The sequence below is a fragment of the Nothoprocta perdicaria genome, unplaced genomic scaffold, assembly GCF_003342845.1.
Source record: "Nothoprocta perdicaria isolate Ctin4 unplaced genomic scaffold, notPer1 scaffold_272, whole genome shotgun sequence".
Classification (NCBI taxonomy): domain Eukaryota; kingdom Metazoa; phylum Chordata; class Aves; order Tinamiformes; family Tinamidae; genus Nothoprocta; species Nothoprocta perdicaria.
Genome location: NW_020455502.1, coordinates 181,687 through 202,549, shown reverse-complemented (window position 1 = coordinate 202,549; position 20,863 = coordinate 181,687). Strand labels below are relative to the sequence as shown.

Here is a 20,863-nt window from a genome sequence, read left to right as displayed (position 1 = left end):
GCAGCTTTGCAAACGCTCCTCTAGTCTTGCAATTTCTGCTATAATTTCTGCTATAAATAAAAAATATATATAATTTAAAATCCTAAGCTGCAAAATGAAGCACAGCAGTACCTTTCCTGCAAGGTGATTTATAAAAGAAAGCAGCATTTCATTTCTTTCTTTTTAGAACACACCTCGTGTGCATCTCTGTGAGATCCGGAGGTTACTACGGAATTAAAGAGCTGTGATAAAATCATTGCTTTGCAACCTTCTGAAGAAACCCTAGTAAGTGCAATACTCATTTTTTTTTAATAAAATAATCAGTATCATGTGTGAACTATGTTCATCAGTATTAAATGTTGTTTTTAAATAAAATACCAACTGAGAAAGGCTTATGTGCAAAATTGTATCTTTTCCCACTGGTAAAAAGGTGCTAGTGCTGGGAATGAGGACAGCTGAACGAAGAACAAGGAGAATTTCATTCAATTTCTGGATACAAACTTTTTTATCTAGGGGCAATTAATATCATTAAAAAGTATGCAGAAACACAAATATATGAAAATCACTGTATAACCTGACACTGCTTTTGTCACCACCAAACTGCAGTTGCCATAAATCCCTACCTGGGAATGCTTGACAAGGAAGTAACCTTTAAAAAATGCCACTCTAAGAATTATAGTCTATTTGTAGAATTCCTGCATGAATAAATTGCTGTTAACAGAAGCATCTGTCTATCTACTTGCTTTTCACTGCCTCAGTTAGAGCTTTTAAAAGGCATAAGAAAAAAAAAAAGAAAAAAAAACACTGAGGGAAACTTCTTGGAAATTTTAAAGGAATGATCCATTTTTTAAAAGAATGATGCATAGGAAGTCACCCTCATTAAAAAAAAAAAAAAAAAAAAAAAAAAAAAAAAAAAGGAGGAAAAAGAATCAGTGTTTTCGTGTTTTCAAGCAATGAGGGTTTTCTGTATTAAACCCCTGGCAGGTTCCTAGAAAGAGAAGGTCCCCATCGCAGGAGATGGGCTGCCTTAGCCCTCTCCACCCAGCCCACACAGTGGCAACACTAGAAGACTGGGCGAAYGCTCCGTGAGCCCGAGCACACGCCAGTCCCAAACACTGCGTATCTGTCACCAAAAGTGCAGGTGACACGAGGACGGCCGCGGTGCCATGTTTTCTCCCGGGGCTGGGCGGGCATGGCCGCACCTGGGCCACCACAGGTTTCTGTTCATGCACCCTGTGCTCCACAGTGYGACTCCAGCCGCTCCATGTGCTCCTGCGCCGGTGCACGCCGCTYGGGAGGTCACAGGAAGCTTTTAAGGTTATTATCGAACGGGGGATTTGCAAAATGAAGGGCAATCCTTTGCTCTTTTTCCCGGCTTCTTTCACAACCTCAGCCCGTGCTCARGTTGCTCCGTTAGCCGCGAGGGTTTCAGAGGAAGGGGGCACCATGGCGGGATGGAGGGGGCAGCGCTGCGACATGGCCGCCGTCCCCAGCGCCGGCGGCAGGCCTGGGCCTCATCCCCGCRCTCCGCACCAGTGAGGGGCAAATCCCAAGGAATGGACATTGACTTCTCCACCCTGCAGAGAGCGCCAGGCCCCGGCACCCGCCCCGGCCGTGCGGAGGGTGAAGGTCCACATGGCAGCTCCCATCATGCGTGACTTCTCAGGCACCTACATCACAAACCTGAGGAATCAGCGGCTGGGACACCGGGGCACCACAGCCACCCATGCGGCCTTCTTTGGGCTCTCGCTTGTTATACTTCAGCCTTTAATTWCATGATTATATGAGCTTCTTTTCTCCATTAATCCCACCGCCTCACTGGGTCATCACCATCATCCTTAAATACAACAGACACCTATGGGCATCTTGGACCACGTGCATTTATTGTTCTGCCGTGCCACACCGCTCTGCAGGGTGGCATTTGACAAAACAGAATTTGCAACGTGGAAAATTCTCAGGCTTATTTACTGAAAAGCACTTTTGTAGAGCTGACGCTTCCATTATGAATTTATGAATAACAGCAGCAAACATAGAAACTTATCTAAATGAAGCAGGCTTTAGAGGAGATGGCAGGACAGCAAATGTCATGACACAGCACTATTGCTCCCCTACCTTGCAATTCAGTTATTCCCCACCCGGCAGAGAGGAACCTGTTTAAGTGAAGAACAGCACAGGGAATTTCCCCAAGCCATCACAGTCAGTGTAGGTTATTTTTACCGCATCATTCATAAAAGGAATTATAAAAATGATTTTAAGAACTAATAATCTAGGGACATTTTTTTTTTCTGTCAGATAAAACTTTCTTTGATGTCTCAGTGCATAGTTTGGAGCCTTATACATGAATTATGTAATAGATCTGCAAATGCATAAGATTATGAGTCTCTTCAGCTAAGCTTAGCTAAAAAAATGTTGCAAACTATTTCCACACCCATTAATTAGCTAGTTCTTTCAGAAAGAAAAAAAGAAGCAGAATAAGCATAAAAGCATAAAAAATGAACATTACTATGCTAATCCTGCCATTGATATTGGCATACATCTCTTAAAATTTCTCTTTCATTTTTGTTTCTCGCCACATTTTGTAATTAGTCAATATTTGTAAATTCATGAATAATTGTTTAATCAAATGCTTTGCATTAAGCTCTTTGAACATGTAAGCACTTATAGCCAAACATTATCACTGACTTCATAAAATAATACTTTGTAGCTACAGACATGTACAATTTTCAAAGGCTTGTTAAATTATTAATTTACTGACATCCTCCTTAAACCAACTTGCAGTGGACTGGTAAACATCACAGCTATTACAAATAGGAAAAMCAACAACCACTAATCAAGAGCTAAAATGCTTTTCAGATATTGCTTTATCAATCAGTTGTCATTCTCATTTTTAAATTCTGTCTGCAAAATTTTACTGCTGTTTTGTAGAGAAATATATACTACAAGCAGGCTTATTGAAGGACTGGGTACCACAAGCACATGCAAGCAAGTATTTTCACATGATTGCAGGGCAGGGCTTAAGACCCCCAAATCTGCCTGGGATTTCCTTGTCAAAAGTGCACTTAGTTGTATGCACATGTGCAAAGAGGCTAGTGCAGGCAGATGCCCCACGGCCAGCTCACACATCCCCTGCCAARAAATATGTCTTGTCCCAAGCACAGTGCGTTGAGCATGGGGGCAGATATCTCTGGGGCAGGCAAGGATGATCAGGGGCCTGGAACATCTGCCCTGTGAGGAAAGGCTGAGAGASCTGGGCYTGTTCAGCCTGGAAAAGAGAAGGCTGAGGGGGGACCTGATCAGTGTCTATAAATACCTCAAGGGAGGGAATGAGGAGGAGGGGGCCGGCCTCTTTTCAGTGGTGGCCACTGACAGAACTACAGGAAATGGCCACAAACTGAAGCACCAAAAGCTCCACAGGAACTTAAGGAAAAATTTATTGACAGTGCGGGTGACAGAGCCCTGGCACAGGCTGCCCAGAGAGGTTGTGGAGTCTTCTTCTCCGGAGATCTTCAAAACCTACTTGGAYGCAGCCCTGTGCCACATGCTCTAGGTGATCCTGGGTGTGCAGAGGGGTGAATTAGATGATTTCTAAAGGTCTCTTCCAACCTTAAGGATTCTATGATTCTATGACCTTGTGTTCATGTGCTGCATCATTTCACACTATGGGAGAACCATCTGTGATGGCTCTGGCTGAGCCAGAGGAAGATTGCAGAGGGGGAAAAGAAGTCTGAGGCGCTTCGAGTCACATGTGGAACAAATCGCCAGCTAGGAAGAAACCCAGACTTACAGCAGCTCTACCAAGGGGCAGAGGTGGCTCTAGGGATAGGCAAGGCGGGAGATTACAGAAGGGATGGAGCCACACGGAGCAGCTACACTGTGAAGAAGTGAACTGCCTTGCTGGGCATGCAGCAATCAGAACCATGACAGTCTGCCACTGCAGCAAGGAAATTACCATGGTTTTGGTATCTTGAAACACTCAGGGAGAACAAAGTCTAGAAAGATATTGCTAAAATTTTTAGAAATTAATTTATTTTTCCCCATTCCATTTTTGCTGACATTGTGGAAATGTTTGGACCACACACGTCTATCTTAAGGTTTCAAACTGACTAGCTTAAGGCTGACTAGTTAATTTGGCCCCGCAGTGGATTAGAAGCTCTGGTCTGATCTGCTTGGCTATTATGGRGACAGTGATCTTAGCCAAGAGTCAGCACCTAGAAGAAGTAAGAAATCACAAAATTGTGGAACAGTTTATTCAATGATCACCTAAATGCGGGCTAAGATATCTTAGTCCTGGAAATTTTAGTCTGAATTGTCTTGTTAGAAATCTAGCAAATATTTGGCAATATAGAAATTATAATATATGCTAATGAAGTAGAAACATAATAGAGGTGGGAGAGCACACAATGAGCCCCATTCTGTTCACCAGTTCYGACAAATGATCCTTGAGGTATCTTTATGGATCCTTTTTCATAGAATCATAGAATCATAAAATGCTTAAGGTTGGAAGGGACCTCAGAGGTCATYRAGTCCAACCCCCCTGCTCACGCAGGGTCACCTAGAGCACGGGGCACAGGGCTGCATCCAAGCGGGTTTTAAAGATCTCCAAAGAAGGAGACTCCACAACCTCTCTGGGCAGCCTGTTYCAGGGCTCTGTCACCCTCACTGTCAAATTGTGTTTTGACTCACAATATTGTGTACTAGTGTGCTTGGGTCTCATAAGTAGCCTGAGATAATGTAAAAGTGATGCTCACCTAGAGCAGAAGTGGAAAATATCAGGAAAAGATAATCCCAATGTGAAAGAAACTCCTAATTCATCTCCAATCTTTATACTTTGAGGATAAATGACCACATCAAGGAAACAAACCCCTGCATATTACTTTTTTTACCACTGGCATAATTCCTTTATCACACCAGAATAAAGGTCATCCCCCTAAAAACAGATTTTAATTGTACTTTCTCATAGCTAAAAATATCAAGGAACACTCTCCTGAACAGCCATCATTTTGTTTCTTCCCAAAATATTCACTAATGATAAAGTAACCAATGCCTAAATCATAGTTGATCAGTGCAGACAATAATCTCTCTTTTCAGCAATGCAAGACTTGATCCTTTCATTCTTTGTGCTGCTACACGCCAATTAGGAGTGACACACATCTGTTTTCCTCTCTCTACGAGACATGCACCACATTTTCCCAGCGATTCCGTTTTGCTGCCTATTATGTCAGTCAACTGCTAATGCCAGAGTCTGAATAATCAGATTAGAAGTACCTCTGATGCCTAGTGCCCTTTTCTTCTTTTTGATGCTGTTCCATTTCTGTTCAGAGCAGTAAAAGGCCAGGATACATGATATCCTGTTTGATCATTTCAGCAGGTACTGAAATGATTTTTTTTCCCATCATCTCTGTGGATAATTCTTTAAAGAATCTTTTGAACTGCATGTTTCAGTTTACACTCTTTATAAAATTATACCAACGAGCCTGATTTCATTCAAAATGATTTTTTTTTCCTTTAAGAAGTATTATCATAAAATAAAGTACTATCAAGAAGTATTATCATAAAATATTTTTAATCTCCAGGGAACATTTCAACAGGTTTTACGTGAGGTATTTATAATAAAGCTGTCTGTGAAAATAAGGATTGCTAGACTCAGACCATTTTTGAAGAGACTAACACAAACCAGAATAAAAGCTCAATTTCAGTATGAATCAGCTGAAATGCCAAGGCAGTCCCACAAAGCTTGGGCATCTGATCTTCCTTCTGGTGGAGATATAATTTTAGACTGATGTGTCAAATGAGTGCTTTGAAGTGAGTTATATCCTGTGTGAGAAAAGCTAGATAACTTGTAATAAACTGTGTGAGTGTAAAAAACATAGAGTAAAATAGGAAAACTACAGTTGAAACCAGTGGATCACGATTTCATATTTTAGTCTCACAAAAGTGGTATTAAGAATAAAGATGCTGACTAAAAAGAAAAAAAAGAGAAAAAAAAAAAAAAAAACAAAGAAAAAGAGCAGCTCTGGCAGAGAGTCCCTTTGAAAGCACTCCCACACAACACTGCAGTGCAATTTAATCCTGATGAGAATGTCAGCTGTGACACACTTTGCATCCATGGATGAAGCTAGGGATGGATCCTGGCCTGATGTAAATCAGCACGGCCCTGCTGCCTTCAGAGAAACTATTCCAATATGATTTACACAATCCCCTCATGTTTGTCACATAATAAGAATTTTACCGCCAGGTTTATAAAGGAATTCTAGGACAGCTTAGCTCTAGCAGCGGCTTAAAAGCCAGGTGCTATGGTAGTAAGTACTTGTTCACTTTCCCATTTTATGGCTCCAGATTCRTTTACAGAAGCAAAACATATCCTATTCACTTATATCTCAGGCCATTTAATTTGATGATCTTAAATGCCACGCAGTGTCAAACACTACAAAACAGACTTTCCACGGTTCCTCTTGGAGCACGCAGTATGATTCTGACATAATGATCACTCGAAATCCTAGCTTCAGAAAGGCCAGTTTCTGCAAAGCGATGAAGAGCACATGTGCACCAAAGAAGCCAGTTCAAAGAACTGTTCTAATTGTACAAGGTCCAAATTTTCTCTATATTTAATACCACTTGTGAACAGAGGTCAGAAGTAGGATCTCAACCCACTGTCTCCTGGTAAGGCAGAGATGTAGTAAAGAAACACACAGTTCCAAAAGGGAGACTTCTGCCTTACTGTTACTTACCAGATATCTCCTCTAGGCACTGCTTGGCAGTCTTACTGAACGACAAATCCATTTTAGTAGGACTGGTGCAGGAGTCAGCAGGTGGTAAAGAGGTACTGTCATTTTCCGAGAGAGTTCTGAAATCAAGCAAGAACATTGACTATTATTATCTGTCATACATATATTAAGGCAAATACATGTTAACTGAGGCTCCAAGAAGCTTCCTGTCTCTGTTCTCATCTCAGAAAAAGCCATATAGTGACTATACCATGAAGGTCACATTGTTACTGTGTTAGTTTGACTCCAGCTACACATACTTGCAGGGAATTTGCTCTCTTTAGGAACAACTCAGAATTTAAGCTGGGAAACTTGGAGCAATGTCTCTTTTTCTCTGTGGAGATGTCAACAAAATACAGGCCAAATCCATTTAAGTTGGTTAAATCACATCCCTGTATGTATATAAGGGAAATGAAAACTAGCAATTGATTGCTGAAATATTAAGTGAGAAAGGCCACATGTAAAGAAGCTTATGCAAAGCTGCAATGAAAATCTTACTCAGACACTTAAATCTATGTGCAGCTTCTTTTGATAATGCTCTATACATGATGTGTATATGACTGTGTGGGGGGGATAATCATGGGATAATGAAAGTGTTCCCATTAACTTGATAACAAATAGCCTAATTTTTCTGTGATAGTATATTTGTATGGATGCCATTGAGAAATTATCATGTGCATGGTTTGTGCACTACAGTTATTTGGTATATTATAATGTTAAAAAGAAATACTTTACCATACAAAGAGGTAACACAATTATTGTCTCTTCCTAAGGAAGAGATGAAGATCATGGGGGCTGCTGAACAACAATGACATTAAATAGCAACTTGCTCCTCATTTCTCACATTAAAAAAAATAACTAAAAATTAGTGTAAGAATTTGAAATGCTAGACACCTTTCAAACTAAAATGGAAAAAAAATCCTCACTTASAGCTTAAGTTCTTTGGGCTTTACTAACATGAATAACACATTCAGACCTTTCGAATTCTTATAAAGACCACTGAAATATTTTATGACTGTTTTAAAAACATTACATTTATATCTCAACTCTTAAAGCTCGCCATAACATTTGTAATGACCAACTAACAAGGGAGTATTTAGCGTTGTGCCAAACATGTATTTTATAAGAATAACAGATAAAAACAGTATCTTTGCTCTAAAATGAATTTTACAGAAACTTAGTTTATGAAATAACTTTCCCATTGTTATGTTTACTGAAAGGTTACTTATAGATTTGTTCAGTAAGTTGTGGCAGTGCCTTGGAGAACAGAGAGAACCCTATATAAAGGACCAAATATTGTTGTGGAGGAATCTGTTGATCTGAATTTTAGTTTAGGTTTAACCCTGACTGTTCTTAAACAGAACACAAGGACTATCCGATGCATTTTCTTCCTTATCAATTTCTGTACTCTTGAGATGCTGGAAACAGACAGCTGCTCTACTAAAAAGAAAACAGAAATGGGCTCCTCGTCGACTATTATCCTCTGCCACACACCATTAGACTGAAAATACAAGTAGCATTTGTGCTGCAAGCACCARTGCTCTGTCCTGCTATGACCTTCAGCGTCGTTCTTCACTTGGCGTTCCAGGAGAGCGGCCTGGGTARCAAGGGCTCACTCGAGTCCTCCCTGATGAGCACACACATGCAAATTCCAAATTTGCTTTCACAYACTGCTTCAAATCACCCAAATGTACAAGGGACATAGCTACTTACATTGAATGTAACTTCAAGAGGCCACACACACAAGCACTTCGTGCTGCACTTAGTTGGAAAACTTAGTGCTGGATCAGCCCAGGACAAACTGTCARCCTAAAATGATATCCTACAGGCATGCACTAATTATTAGCCAGCAAGGAATATTATTAGCCAGCAGGGGAATTAAGTGGTCTTCACACTCCTAACTGAGCTCAAGCCACCGAGCTACCAGGGCTGGAGCCATGGGAAGACTGGAAAATCTAACCGGAGAACTGGGAAAGGGTAGGCAATGCCARTCTTGTCGTAAGAGCACTTGGCCAGGTGGGTAGAGCTCAAGCATTCATTGCTGCAGCTTGAGATATACATGGAGTTTACACCACAGCAGATGCAGAAATGGAAAGGGAACCTTTTTGCTTGCTCTTTKCCTGACCCTGCTCTGTATTCCTGGCTGTGAAACTGTTCAGACAGAAAGGTGGATGCAAGCTCTTCCAAGAATAATCAAAAACCTCGTAAGTAAGCATATTACCTTCCAAAAAAGAGATCCATTCCTATTTATTTGGACATCTATCATCAGAGAGGGATTAAGTGGTCTGGATCCCAGCTGACAGCCAACACCCAACATCTGCACTGTTGTGCTCATTATAGGAGCAGTGAGTACACGTGGAAAAGGTTGTACTTATTATATGGCAAATGGAAAGGCAAACAGTCCGTGGATGATTTCAGTTGCCCTCTTGTCATTGTCTACAYAATCCATAAAGAAAGGCAAATATCTAATTCTCCAATGACTATGTGGGCAYGTAGGTGCTTTCTTTAAAAGGTCCGGATTCCCTCATAAGAACAAGAGTACAAAGGAGTAAGGAGTTAAGTAAAATTACAAATGATGGGCAGATCTGTTTACTTAGCGTAACCATGAACACGGACTTTCACTTGCTCACATCAAACAAAACCTTTCAGAGAGAAGGCAAAGACCAATTACAGCCCTGGTTTGGTACTAAGCTTTGTCTCATTTTCAAAAGCTTGGTGCTGCTATAGGCAGGAATGGAAGTAGATAAAGCACCTAAGCACAGGCACTTGTAAAGATTTCCATTCTAATTTGTAAACGTGATGGTTGTGGTTAATTGCAGCACAAAATCCAGTTTCCGCAGCATAAGATAACACTGGAATCTAAACCCTGAAGAGTAAATACTAAATAATAATGATCATGTAATGCTAATGATTTGAAAATGTTTGATTTCATTATTGGAAATAAAAACTTTGAAATCTAAAACAAATGTAAATGTGGTATTTTTCTTAAATGTTTTCTTAAATTTGTTGGCAGTCTGAAATAGCAGATCTAAGAATGTGCAACATCTCTTTTATCTTACTTCAAAGTGTACAGACAGCATCAAATAAATTTGATTTGTTATCAAAACACAAAGTCTTGCTCTACTGACTTTATTCAGCAATTTTATGTTGAATTTGGGGAAAACATCCATGATTTCAGCTGTTGGAGGTGACAACAGAAAATCCTAAGAATATTATGGACCAGCAGCATGAGCCCTGACTACAGTGGAGCAGTTGAGAGCATGGTTGTTTGCTCTGGAAGTGATGGGCCAAAAGGCACTTGCTGTAGAGCAGGGAGGAAGCTGAGTGTGGCCTCACCAGCAGAAGGCCCCACCAGCCCTTGTGCAGTCTTCCTGGAGGTACCCTCAGGAATCACAGAATCACRGGATAATTATGGTTGGAAAAGACCTTCRAGATCAAGTCCAACCACAAGCCCTTCAACACCCTGACTGTTAAACTATGCCCCTAAATGCCTTCTCTACACGTTTCTTGAACACTGCCAGGAACGGTGACACCACCACTTCAGTGCTTGTTTCAATGTCTCAATGCTGGACTGCTCTTTCCATGTAGAAATKTTTCCTAATATCCAACCAGAATCTCCCCTGGCCCAATTTGAGGCCACTTCCTCTTGTTCTATTGGTAGTTATTCTAGAGAAGAGAGCGACCTCCACCTCACTACAAGCTCCTTTCAGGTAGTTGTAGGGAGCGATACTCAGTCTCCCCTGAGTGTCCTCTTCTTCTAAACAACCCCAGCTCCCTCAGCCACTCCTCACAGCCCCTTCCARCTCCAGCCCCTTCACCAGCTTCGTTGCTCATCTTTGGACCCGCTCCAGCACCTCAATGTCCTTCTCGTTGTGRGAGGCCCCAAACTGAACACAATACTCAAAGTTTGACCTCACCAGCGCCAAGTACAGAGGAACGATCCCTTCCCTGATCCTGCTGGCTACACTGCCTCTGACACAAGCCAGGAGGCCATTGGCCTTCTTGGCCACCTGGGCCCACTGCTGGCTCACATTCAGCCAACTGTCGACCAACAYCCCCAGATCCTTTTCTGCCAGGTGGCTCTCCAGCTACTCTGCCCCAAGTCTGCAGTGTTGCATGGCGTTGTTGTGACCAAAGGAGGGCCCTGGCGATGGGCCCTCACCAAGTGTCCCTCTCCTACCACGTCTCCAGGGTGCTGCCTGTGGCCAGCACTTTCACAGAAGTTCTCTTCCTCAGTGTCTGGAGGTCAAGGTCCTGCTCTTTTTTCCCCTAGATGTCTATCTTAGCCGGCATGGGCTGGGAATGGTCTACAAATAAAGTATCTCCATGCATTAGAAACATGTAGATGAGGCACTTAGGGACAGGCAAACCAACAGGCATGGTGCTGAAAGGCTTACTGTTGGACTCAATGATCTTGAAGGTCTTTTCCAACCATAATTATTCTATGATTCTATGATTCTATGGAGGTGCCCCAGCTCCTGGTTCAAGGAGAACCTGATATAGATTGGACGCCTAAAACACAAGGCTACTTTGTGCTAAGCCTGTCACAGGAMATGACCCACTGGATTAAGCAGGCAGATGCCTTGCTGCTTAGCTAAATCGTTTTAGCTCRAGAAAAGAGGAAAGTGATATTGTGAGATTTGTCTTACCCAACATATATAYCCAGCTTTCACCTTTTTTTTTTTTTCCTTTTTTTTTCTGTGGCATGTATTAATCCTATAAAGGAGTCAAGTGATCTCTCCAGGACTAAGGCACAGACTAAGCTCCAGGCAAGGACACAGAAAATTAAGGGATTTTCTCATTACCCTTACATATTGGCCTTAATGAATGGCCCTCTGTCCATTCATAAGCCACTGCCTCTAAAAGCAATTAAAATCCTTGCATCTCCCTCTCGAGATGAAGGAGAGTGAAGAGAGTCTCAGCGTAGTCAAAGCTCCCCTGTGGGTACTTCTAACAGTGCTGTGCATCTGCAGTGCCGGCTAATTTAAGCAAATAGCATGAAAACAGGACAATCTGCTTTCTATATTAATCACAGCAATCAGAGAATACATACATCCCCAGCTCAACGAGTTATATACCACCTATCTGTAAAAGCATAAAGCATACTTAATGGCACAAACCCTGCTCTAAGTCACACCTGCACAAGCTCATTCGATTTGATTAAAAGAAGCCTGCAGAAGAGTAATTAAGACTAGAATTTGGAAGATACCTAAAAATCTCTTAACACAGTCAGCAATTTCCTGCCCCTGATGAAACTGTGAACTTTTGATAAACAAGAAAGATTGGCTGCTTACTACTCGACATTCCAGGACCTATCCCGCAAATATGCTGCCTTTTTCCCCATCAGCTCTCCAAGGTGCAGCTGTCTTGAGGGTGCATCGCTGTCACTGTAAGAGACTGGCAGGTCCACATCTGGAACACAAGCAGTTTGGTCGCCCTAGTGCAAGATGTGAATTAAATTGGGAACAGCTGCCGAAAAGGGCTACTTAGGTAACYATGGGGAAAGGAAACTCTTAGGAAAGGAAACAAAAGAGATGATTTGGTTTAGTCTTGCAAAAGAGAAGGAAGAGAATATGATGATTCCCTCACGTATTTAGACGGAGCAATTGAAAAGAGGAAAAACAGCTTTCTAAGATACAGGACTATATTAGCAAAATAATAAATGGATGCAGTCTCAATGTGTGGGTTGCAAGTGGTTTTCAGCAATGAGGTGAGTGAGATTCTGGAGGAACCTTCCCATTTCCCAGTACTAGGGAACAGCCAGATTAAAACATAGTTGGGTTGGTTTATGAAAGGCATTATATGGTTGCTTGCAACAGTGGAAGACTGAACAAGACTGAGGATACCCTTTCTGGTCTTGCAACCTACCTTTTATTGATTATTTAATCAAAGGGACAAGGCCAGACTTGACAATTTAAAAGAATAACTTCAGATAATAAACAGCACTTCCCATCTCTCAAGCTCAAAACTCTACCTTGGCAAGTCTGCTTTCACAATGGCCTGTGAATCAAGAATATGAAAAGGCGGGGATTTTTCTAAACCCAGTTTTTGCTGCAAGAGGAAGTGGTGGGTCACAATGTTTATTGCTAGCTACCATTGTAAAATCTTGGTTAGATTTAACTTCACAATAGTAATGTAAATAGTGGAAACCAAGGAGGCACTGCAGTATAACTGAATCATCACATTTTTAAAGGAGTTGCAATATGTTTACCAGAACAATCTATTATTAAAAAGCACAGCTAACTGTAGAGTATCTTTTACTGAGAACATATTAACTCCACAGTCGACCAGAATTAGCTTCTAGTGATTAACACTGGAAGCGAGTGTGGCTTCAGCAATCGCTCTGCACGCCGCCTTTTTTACGGTCCTTAAAGAGCAGTTTATTTTTTCTCGCTCAGGCAGCACAGAGACAYGCAGAGTGGCAGCTGGAGCTGAGCCTCGCTGAGCCTCCGGAGGCAGAACCTGGCAAAATCTTCCTTCCCATCCATCAGAGCTGCATGGTTCCCATACACCCATAAACCTACAGCCCAGTAAGAAACGTGTTTCATTTACCATATGGGAAAGGCAAGAGGAAAAATACTTTCGTATCTGGTTATATCTTTATTATGTTGATATTTCTTTTCTCTGTCCTGACTGACTGAACACTTTAGTCACCAGAAAAWCATGAGCGTAAGATGTCTGAAAGAAGCTCTAGAGTCACCTGCTCAAAGCAGATCTGGTTAGATCGGATTGCTCCTTGATCAGTCAGGTCCTGAACATTTCCAAGGGCATATTCCACAACCAATTTGGGCAGCCCACTTCAGTGTTGTACCACCCTCATGGTGAAACATCATTTTCTCTTACATTTGTTCAGTATTTCCTGTGCTGTTACCTGCATCCTCTACCTCTCATCCTATTACCACAGATTTCTAAGTAGAAACTGTCTCCATCCTCTCTCTACCATCCTATTAGATAGCTGAAGTCACCAGCATCTTATTCTTTAGGGACAGAGGCAGTGCCAAAATAGCTTTTGCAGACTGGCGTTGACACTGGAAGTGCATCTTTTTAAAAGGTCTTAATTCAGACAGTGCTGAAACCTCTTTCACAAGGCTCTGCTTTTACTCACCAACCTGAGGAGAGGAGTGAAGGTTCACTGATGTATGACAGACAGATCTGCAGCTCAGGACAGATCTACACCTCACCTCATCCTGGCCAGGAGCTTCTGCACTGCTCAGCATTTCCAGCAGTAGCATTCCTTGAGCACTGCACACTACATATTTCTGAACTGACTATAAAACAAGATCCTCCCTCTGAAATTCTTCTTTACTGCTACTGGAGAAAACCCACAGCAAATGTTAATTGTCTCCATATCATATACTTCATGTGGGGCCATGATGACTTACACCAGTCAAGGAAATCAGTAAATTTACACAACTCAGCTCACAAAAAAAAAAAAAAAAATAGTTGCACACAACAGGCTTCTAACTCAGCAATGAAGTGTTGTTCTTCCTCTAAGATTTGGAGAGGAAGTCTCAGTCATGCCTTTCCTTCATTAATGCTTCTTCTTCCCCTGTTTCCCTTGCAGCCTAGTAAGCACCAGGTCTCTTTTCAATCTGAAATCTAAGCAGCATGAGGAAGACAGATAACTGAATTCAATTGTGAATCTAGACATGAGCCCAAAAGACTGTAGCTGATGATCCAGTTTGCATCTTTTTCTAATTCTTCTTGCGTAAAAAAGATGTGTAATTAAAAGTAGTGGCTAGTCTGCTTTAAATAATTAGACCTTCTCTTATATTTTCCTTTTYCTGCTCTCTTATCAAGCTCTCTGGCAGCCCAATTTCACCTACTTTAGCTCAGACCCTCAGCAGTCAAGCTCAGAGGTGACATGTAAGGGATGGTAGCTTATTGTAAATGTAAAATTCAATTACTGTGTAATTAAAAACAAACAAACATGCATTTGGAAATAAATAATCGCTCACTGAGGAGGATGGAAGAACTTAAATTTTATCGATTGTTGTGGCCACTAATCTTCCAAGAGAAGTGGCAAACCCCCGTGAATTTCCATGCCACAGTATTTCAAAGGCACAGATATAATGTGATATGAGATAGGGATCAGGCACCAATACTGAAAAGCTGAACAGCCCAATAGATCATTTCAGCACCTTTCTTTTAGTGAACCATGCCTTTCTACCTACCAGTCATTTACACAAAATCTACAGCTTGAAAACATCAGTATTGATAACGGTTACACCATTAAACCTTCTCTTCAAACACAACACATGCTTCAGAGAAACTCTATGGAATAATATCTTCCAGTCACATATCTACATTAATATCCGCCTGGCTAATAATCACCCTTGTCAAAATACATGATTATCTGCAGGTAACAGCAACAAGCCAGAAAAGAATGACTTTTCCTCACGCAAACAGCTTAAAACAATCATAGCAGGATACAGYGTTTGACAGATTTATGCAGCATTCTGGAAAAATGTACTGTATTTTTGCTGAATTAGGCTGAAGTTTGTCCGAGGACTGCAGTGCAAAAGTGTTGGCCCAAGACACTCCTTCTAGCTTTACAAAGACAGTTACTATGAATGGTCTTTTTATGTATTTACTCATTAATTTATAAAGGTGTTTTAGCAGCTAGCAAGCGTATCTGAACATTCGCTGCATAAATTGTGTTGGCTTCTAGAACAACAGTTTTATTTAAGAGTGAGAAAATGTAAATGCAGTGCCCTAGCTTTATGCAAACTTTTACTTGCTGCACATCTACCCCCCCCCCAAAAAAAAAAAAAAAAAAAGGAAATCTGCTGACATTGGAAATATGGATATTTTACCCTTGGTTATATTTATATTCTTCTATGAAATCATTTTCCCCTGTTACACAGCCCTTGAGATTTGTAAGGAATATAGTTACTGTGCATGTGTGGGTCAGATTCTGCTCTCAGTTACACAAACACACACTGAAGCAACCTCAAAGACAGTCTATTACTCTGGCTTTAGAGTGTTCTGAGATCAGACTTTGGCTCTGAGAATTTTATTTTCATGCAAGATTTAACTTCAAATACAGCAGCTTTCGCTGCTTGTTTGAAGCAAACAGATGATGATTAACACCACTTTTTAGTGGAAGACACATGCTTCTGTCTCCTTTTGAAATTCCAAATACATTTTGCTTCCTGATGAAGCCTAGAAGAGCGATAAGGTATCTCCACCACGCAATGAAATGGCATCAACGTCTGGCAGTACTGCCATTAAGTAGCACAGGCCTCTGAGGGCAAACCACAGCCTCTCTTTCTCTATATATCTAYGCACACTAACCCCTAAGCAGGCTGTGCTATGTGCCACAGTGCAAATTTGTATCACTGAAATTATTCCAGATCATGAGCTAATTAGTATTATGAATTAATTACATCAACACATACATTAAGCACATTCAGTGGTACATTTAATTGAAATTAAAGCAGCTACTCACTGCATATTAAAACAAATATATGCTATGTTGTGCCATCTCCCCCTCCCATATAATTTTCACAACTGGTTTTGTTCAGAATTAACTGTAACAGTCGATCACTCATCCACATTGGTTTTGAAGTTATGTTTAGTTGTGTGTAATGATAGATCTACTCCCTCAGAGCCTCCTTCAGCACCTCTTTAATCTTCAGCCAAGATTATCCTCAGTACTACTCACTTACAACTGCCAGCATATTTCACTTAATAATATATCGGTCATTTTATCCGATGTTAAATTTGCCCACAACTGTAGCTAAAGCCCTCCAACAGCTGACATCCGAAATCATTAGCTGAATCAGTCTGCTGGTCAGTTACATTTACTGCATCTTCTGCACTGTGCAAGAGCAGCTACATCTCTCAGTTTCTCAGAGGTTGATACGTTCAGCGTTTCATTCCTCAATCTCAGAGCCTTGGCCATCAGAAGGGCTTGCCTCATCTGCAAAAATTAACTGCCTCTGTGGAGTTAATCTATACCTAGTTCCTGTATGAAGAAAAGAAAAATAAATAAACAAACAAGACCTGCTGCGGCCACCGCCAAAATGTTGAAATACTTGTGAATATTTGCGGRAGTTTGTGTAAGGTTTTCCTGTAAYAGCTTGCTAGTGCTGTCACGTACTCTGAAGACTCTTGTAAAGTTTATTTTAGGATTCTTTGTGAAAATAGTGTTTTTTAAGCAAATATTATTGAGCACTGGCAAATAAATGCTGAGGGTTTCAAAGGGCAAAGAAGAGCCTTCACACTGGAAACCTGACTCAGCCGTGACCTTTCCACAACCGCGCGGGGAATGTACCATGCGATTCACATTTCCAGTCAAAACCCCTGCATTTTGAATGGCCGATATTTGCAATGGATTACTCCCGTGCAAGGGAGAGACTGAGAGTTCTTAGAGGAAATTATTCACACAGCAGCACTGATCAAAACACCGTATTAAGAAAAAAATGTGCGTGATGCTGTCATAGGACCTAGGAACTGGCAGATACCACAGCGTGACCCAGCCCGACTTGCTGCTCTCTCTTTTCTCAAGGACAGCCCAAGACACGTGGCCCTGGCGAGCTTACCTGTAGATGAAGGGCGCTACGGTGGCAGTGTTGGGGTGGCTGTATTGCTGCTGCTGGGGGAGCTGGACAGCGCCGCTGCCCGTCACTTGCCCGCTGCCCACGGCCGCCGAGCCGGGAAGTGCGGCCGCGGGGCCGGCGGGAAGAGCGGGGCCGGGCTCCTTTCCTTCGGAGGAAGCGAGGCCGCAGGGAGGTGAAGCCTTCTCTGCAAGCTGAGACTTTGGGCCTGGCTGGGCCTGGTTGCCTTTTGTAGTCCTCAGTTTTTCAGCCTCCTTACTTCCCGTGCAGGCGGGTGAAGCGCCCTGCTTTGCCGTGGGCACCTTAGAGCCGGGCTTCGGGATCCCGCTAGAAGAGGGTATTAAACTTTCTTTCTTGGCTGCGGTCGTCTTGCTCCCCTTTGGGATTAAGCTTGCAATTTTGGAGCTCTTCTTCATAGACGTTTCAGTGACCGGGTCTTTCTCTTCCTTGACTGTTTTCTCAGTGCAAACTTTGTTTTTGTCCCTGCTCTTTTCCTCTTTGTCCTTTGGCTGTAGCAAAGACTTTTTATTGCTGAGATTTTTGCTTCCAGCTTTTGGAGGGGCTAATTTTGGCGACACTTTAGGACTGCTGCTTGTGGAGCCGCCACTGTTCATGCCGCTTAAGACATCCACCTCGCCGCACTCCGACAAGGCATCATCCTCTCGCCCACTGTCACTGGGCCCTGAGCTCAGYGACAGAGGAGGCCTTAAAGCAGTCCGAGCGTTGACCAGCTTGAACTTTTCCAGCATAGATTTTTGGCCGGACGAAGGAGCTTTCCCGCCTTCCGAAGGGGGCGGCTTGAGCCTCTCGGCGGACGGCGTCGGGGAGGTGGCGGGACTGGGCTGCTTCACGGAGAGCATGGTGGAGGTGGCACTGTGCTTCACGTTCATGGACTTGCTGCGCCACGGCTTGCTGGCGCTYGGTGAGGGAATGGCCGAGCCCTGCTGCTGCTGCTGCTGCCCGCCGCCCGCGGGCTGCTGCGCCGTGCCGTTCATGCCTGCGCAGGGGGGAGGCCCTTTGGGAGAATCTGCTCAAAACACCAAAGCGGGAGGAAGGAACAGGGAGTTACACGTGGGGCAGCAATGGAGTTCATCTCCTTTCTCCCGCTGGAAGGTGGCATCGTGTTTGCTTTGCACCAAAAGCCACACTCACCGCTGAACTCTCAAAAATCACTGGAAATGTGATTTATAATAACCACAGTTTAAATGGGCATGCTTACAGATGCTAAGCAAAAATGCCTTTTTCTTCCCCCACCATTGAGGTGTTTTGCAATATTTCTTTCTTGGAGTTCAAGAAAGCTTGCAGATATTTTCATCACAACTATTTCCTTATTCAAATCAAACCTTTCAATTTAAAGATTTTGTCTCTAAAATGCCATGAAAAAATCTTCCCATCAGTTGTTAACTCTTACCTGCCGAGATATGATACTGGGGCAGGGGCGGGAGTAATATTGGAAGAAAAAGAATAAAATCCCATAAAAAAAACCTTTYTGATATTTAGCAAAAGTAAAATACGTTGTACATAGTTGTTTTTGGGGGGAAAGGGAGGAATGAGTAAGCATGCACATGTATGAAAGGGGAAATACCACCAGTGTTCATCAAAGCAAAAAATGGCTAGTGTAGGTAAGGGCTTGTTTGACATCCAAAATACCTAATTTACTTCTGCCTTCTGCTCACTAAGCTTTCTTGTTATTAACTTGTTGTTAACAAGCACTCGCAGATGATGTCAGGAACTCATCACAGGACACTTTCCTAGGCAGGAGAAAATCGGTCAAGAATTTCACCACTGCCAGTACTTGAAAGCTGCGCATGATCCATCACCCTACAGCAATGGCAGGGGTTTGGCCATGAACCTCAGGCAGGTACAGAAGGCTCATTTCCATCTCAACATCATTACAGCCTTTAGTACTTCCACAGCACCTAAGAGTTACTCCAAATCTGCAGAACGTATGAGATCCTTAAAAAATAACCAAAAGTTGATACCATGCTGAGAGTCATGCTTTCCAAGTAAGTCATCCAAGTCAGTCAGTCAYCTAGCCAAGTCATCTAGACAAGTAAGTCATCTAGCCTTATCAAGCAAAATGGAATAAAACATGGACTCTTGTGTTGTGAAGCTCACATGTSATTCCAAGATGTCTCTGCACATCTGAATGCCATTCATCTGCACCATCAGAGAAATGAAGGGGTAATGGTAACTCAAGATGTACCTAGTGTTGCTGGTTGCATGGGACCCAGCACACATGCCCCATGCACACGGAGAGGCTTTGGGACCAGTGGCTATGAGAGGGGATGAGGGAGCCCCTCTGCCCACCGGCTGCAGAGCTCCTGCCCCCTTGCACGAGGGCAGGGGCTGTGGCTGGGCCTCTGTTATTTTCTGGTGAGCCTCAGATCTTGGCCCCAAGCCTGGGGCCAGCAACAGCTGCTGCAAATTACTGCAGCCTTGAGGCTTCTTTCTGTTTATCCCTGGGATCAGCCCTGTGGCTGCTGGCCCAGGCCTGGGTGTGCGTGAGGGCCTTCTTGCACACGTCCTGCCCCGCACTACACACGCCTCAGAGGATTGGGGGCTTTCGCTATCACAGGAGAGCTGCAGAGGAAAATTCACCCTAAGCATGCAAAACCTCGCGCCAAATACACGAGGCAATCTGTGAACAGCAGGATGCCCCTCCGCTCTGCTGTATTAACTCTGGTACATGTGTATGTATTCAGGCTATTAATTTTACTTCAAAGAAAAGAGTTCWGATTAAAAAGAAGAATGTAGGCCTGGCCATATGTCCTGCTATATAATATTAAGCTCAAAAGGGGGAATAATGTAGAAAAAAGTTTTTATTGTTTCATCAACAGCCTGCTCCACTGCTCATAGAGCARAAAACAGAGGTGCCTGCAACTCCCGGTGCTTACTTGACGGCCCTGTCACAAACTCTAAGCAGCATCAGAACATTTACAAACAGATTGGAAACTCAAACCTGTCTTTAATCTTCACTTCTAAGTAGATCTTTAATGGTCCTTCAAGGAAGGTGGGCTGCATGTGCCCAAGTACCATGCAGAGTCTGTCTGCACATTTAAAGAAGAGGAAGAAAAAGATTTACTTTCTCCTCCTAGTCCACATGTGTTACTTGGAGCTATTTGTCTATCACTGCTTTATGTGCATTCAGCTGGAATAGTGTTCATTACATGAAATTTGTCCCCACCTTGTGGTAATGTTGATGCAGAGTGAATGCTCTGATGAGGGTTTCCTGTTCTCTAAGTCAAAATGTACAAGGAGRTGGGCTTGTCCCTTGGCCTATTCTCCTTATTCCTGAAGTGCATCATCACCTTTTGGTGCAAACAGTCTGGGATCCCCCTGAGAGCTTCTGGGCTCAGGCCCACCTGCTTTGGGACAGCAGCACAGCCACCCCTGGGTGCTCAGCACAAAGGCAGAAATTGTATCAGAACTGAACCAGAATACAGTAACAAAAAGGTGTATTTTCAAGTCATTTTTCCATGGGCTCTTACACAAATAAAGGCTGTGTGAGGGGTTAAACTTGAGTTGGATACATAATCACCTTCCTCTATCTTCTCA

General features: G+C 42.7%; 1 protein-coding gene across 2 annotated transcripts in view; it reads right to left on the bottom strand.

Annotated features, from left to right (window-relative positions):
* NAV3 (neuron navigator 3) overlaps positions 1 to 20,863 on the bottom strand; it is a 247,832-nt gene that overhangs the window by 108,961 nt on the left and 118,008 nt on the right. The window contains exons 8-9 of one of the 2 annotated variants that reach the window (XM_026040972.1): positions 17,291 to 18,335; positions 6,708 to 6,823 (exon numbers count right to left, since the gene is read on the bottom strand). In XM_026040972.1, coding sequence (XP_025896757.1) covers positions 6,708 to 6,823; positions 17,291 to 18,335 — 1,161 coding nt within the window. The remainder of the gene's footprint in view (positions 1 to 6,707; positions 6,824 to 17,290; positions 18,336 to 20,863) is intronic. The other variant, XM_026040973.1, reaches the window with a different exon arrangement.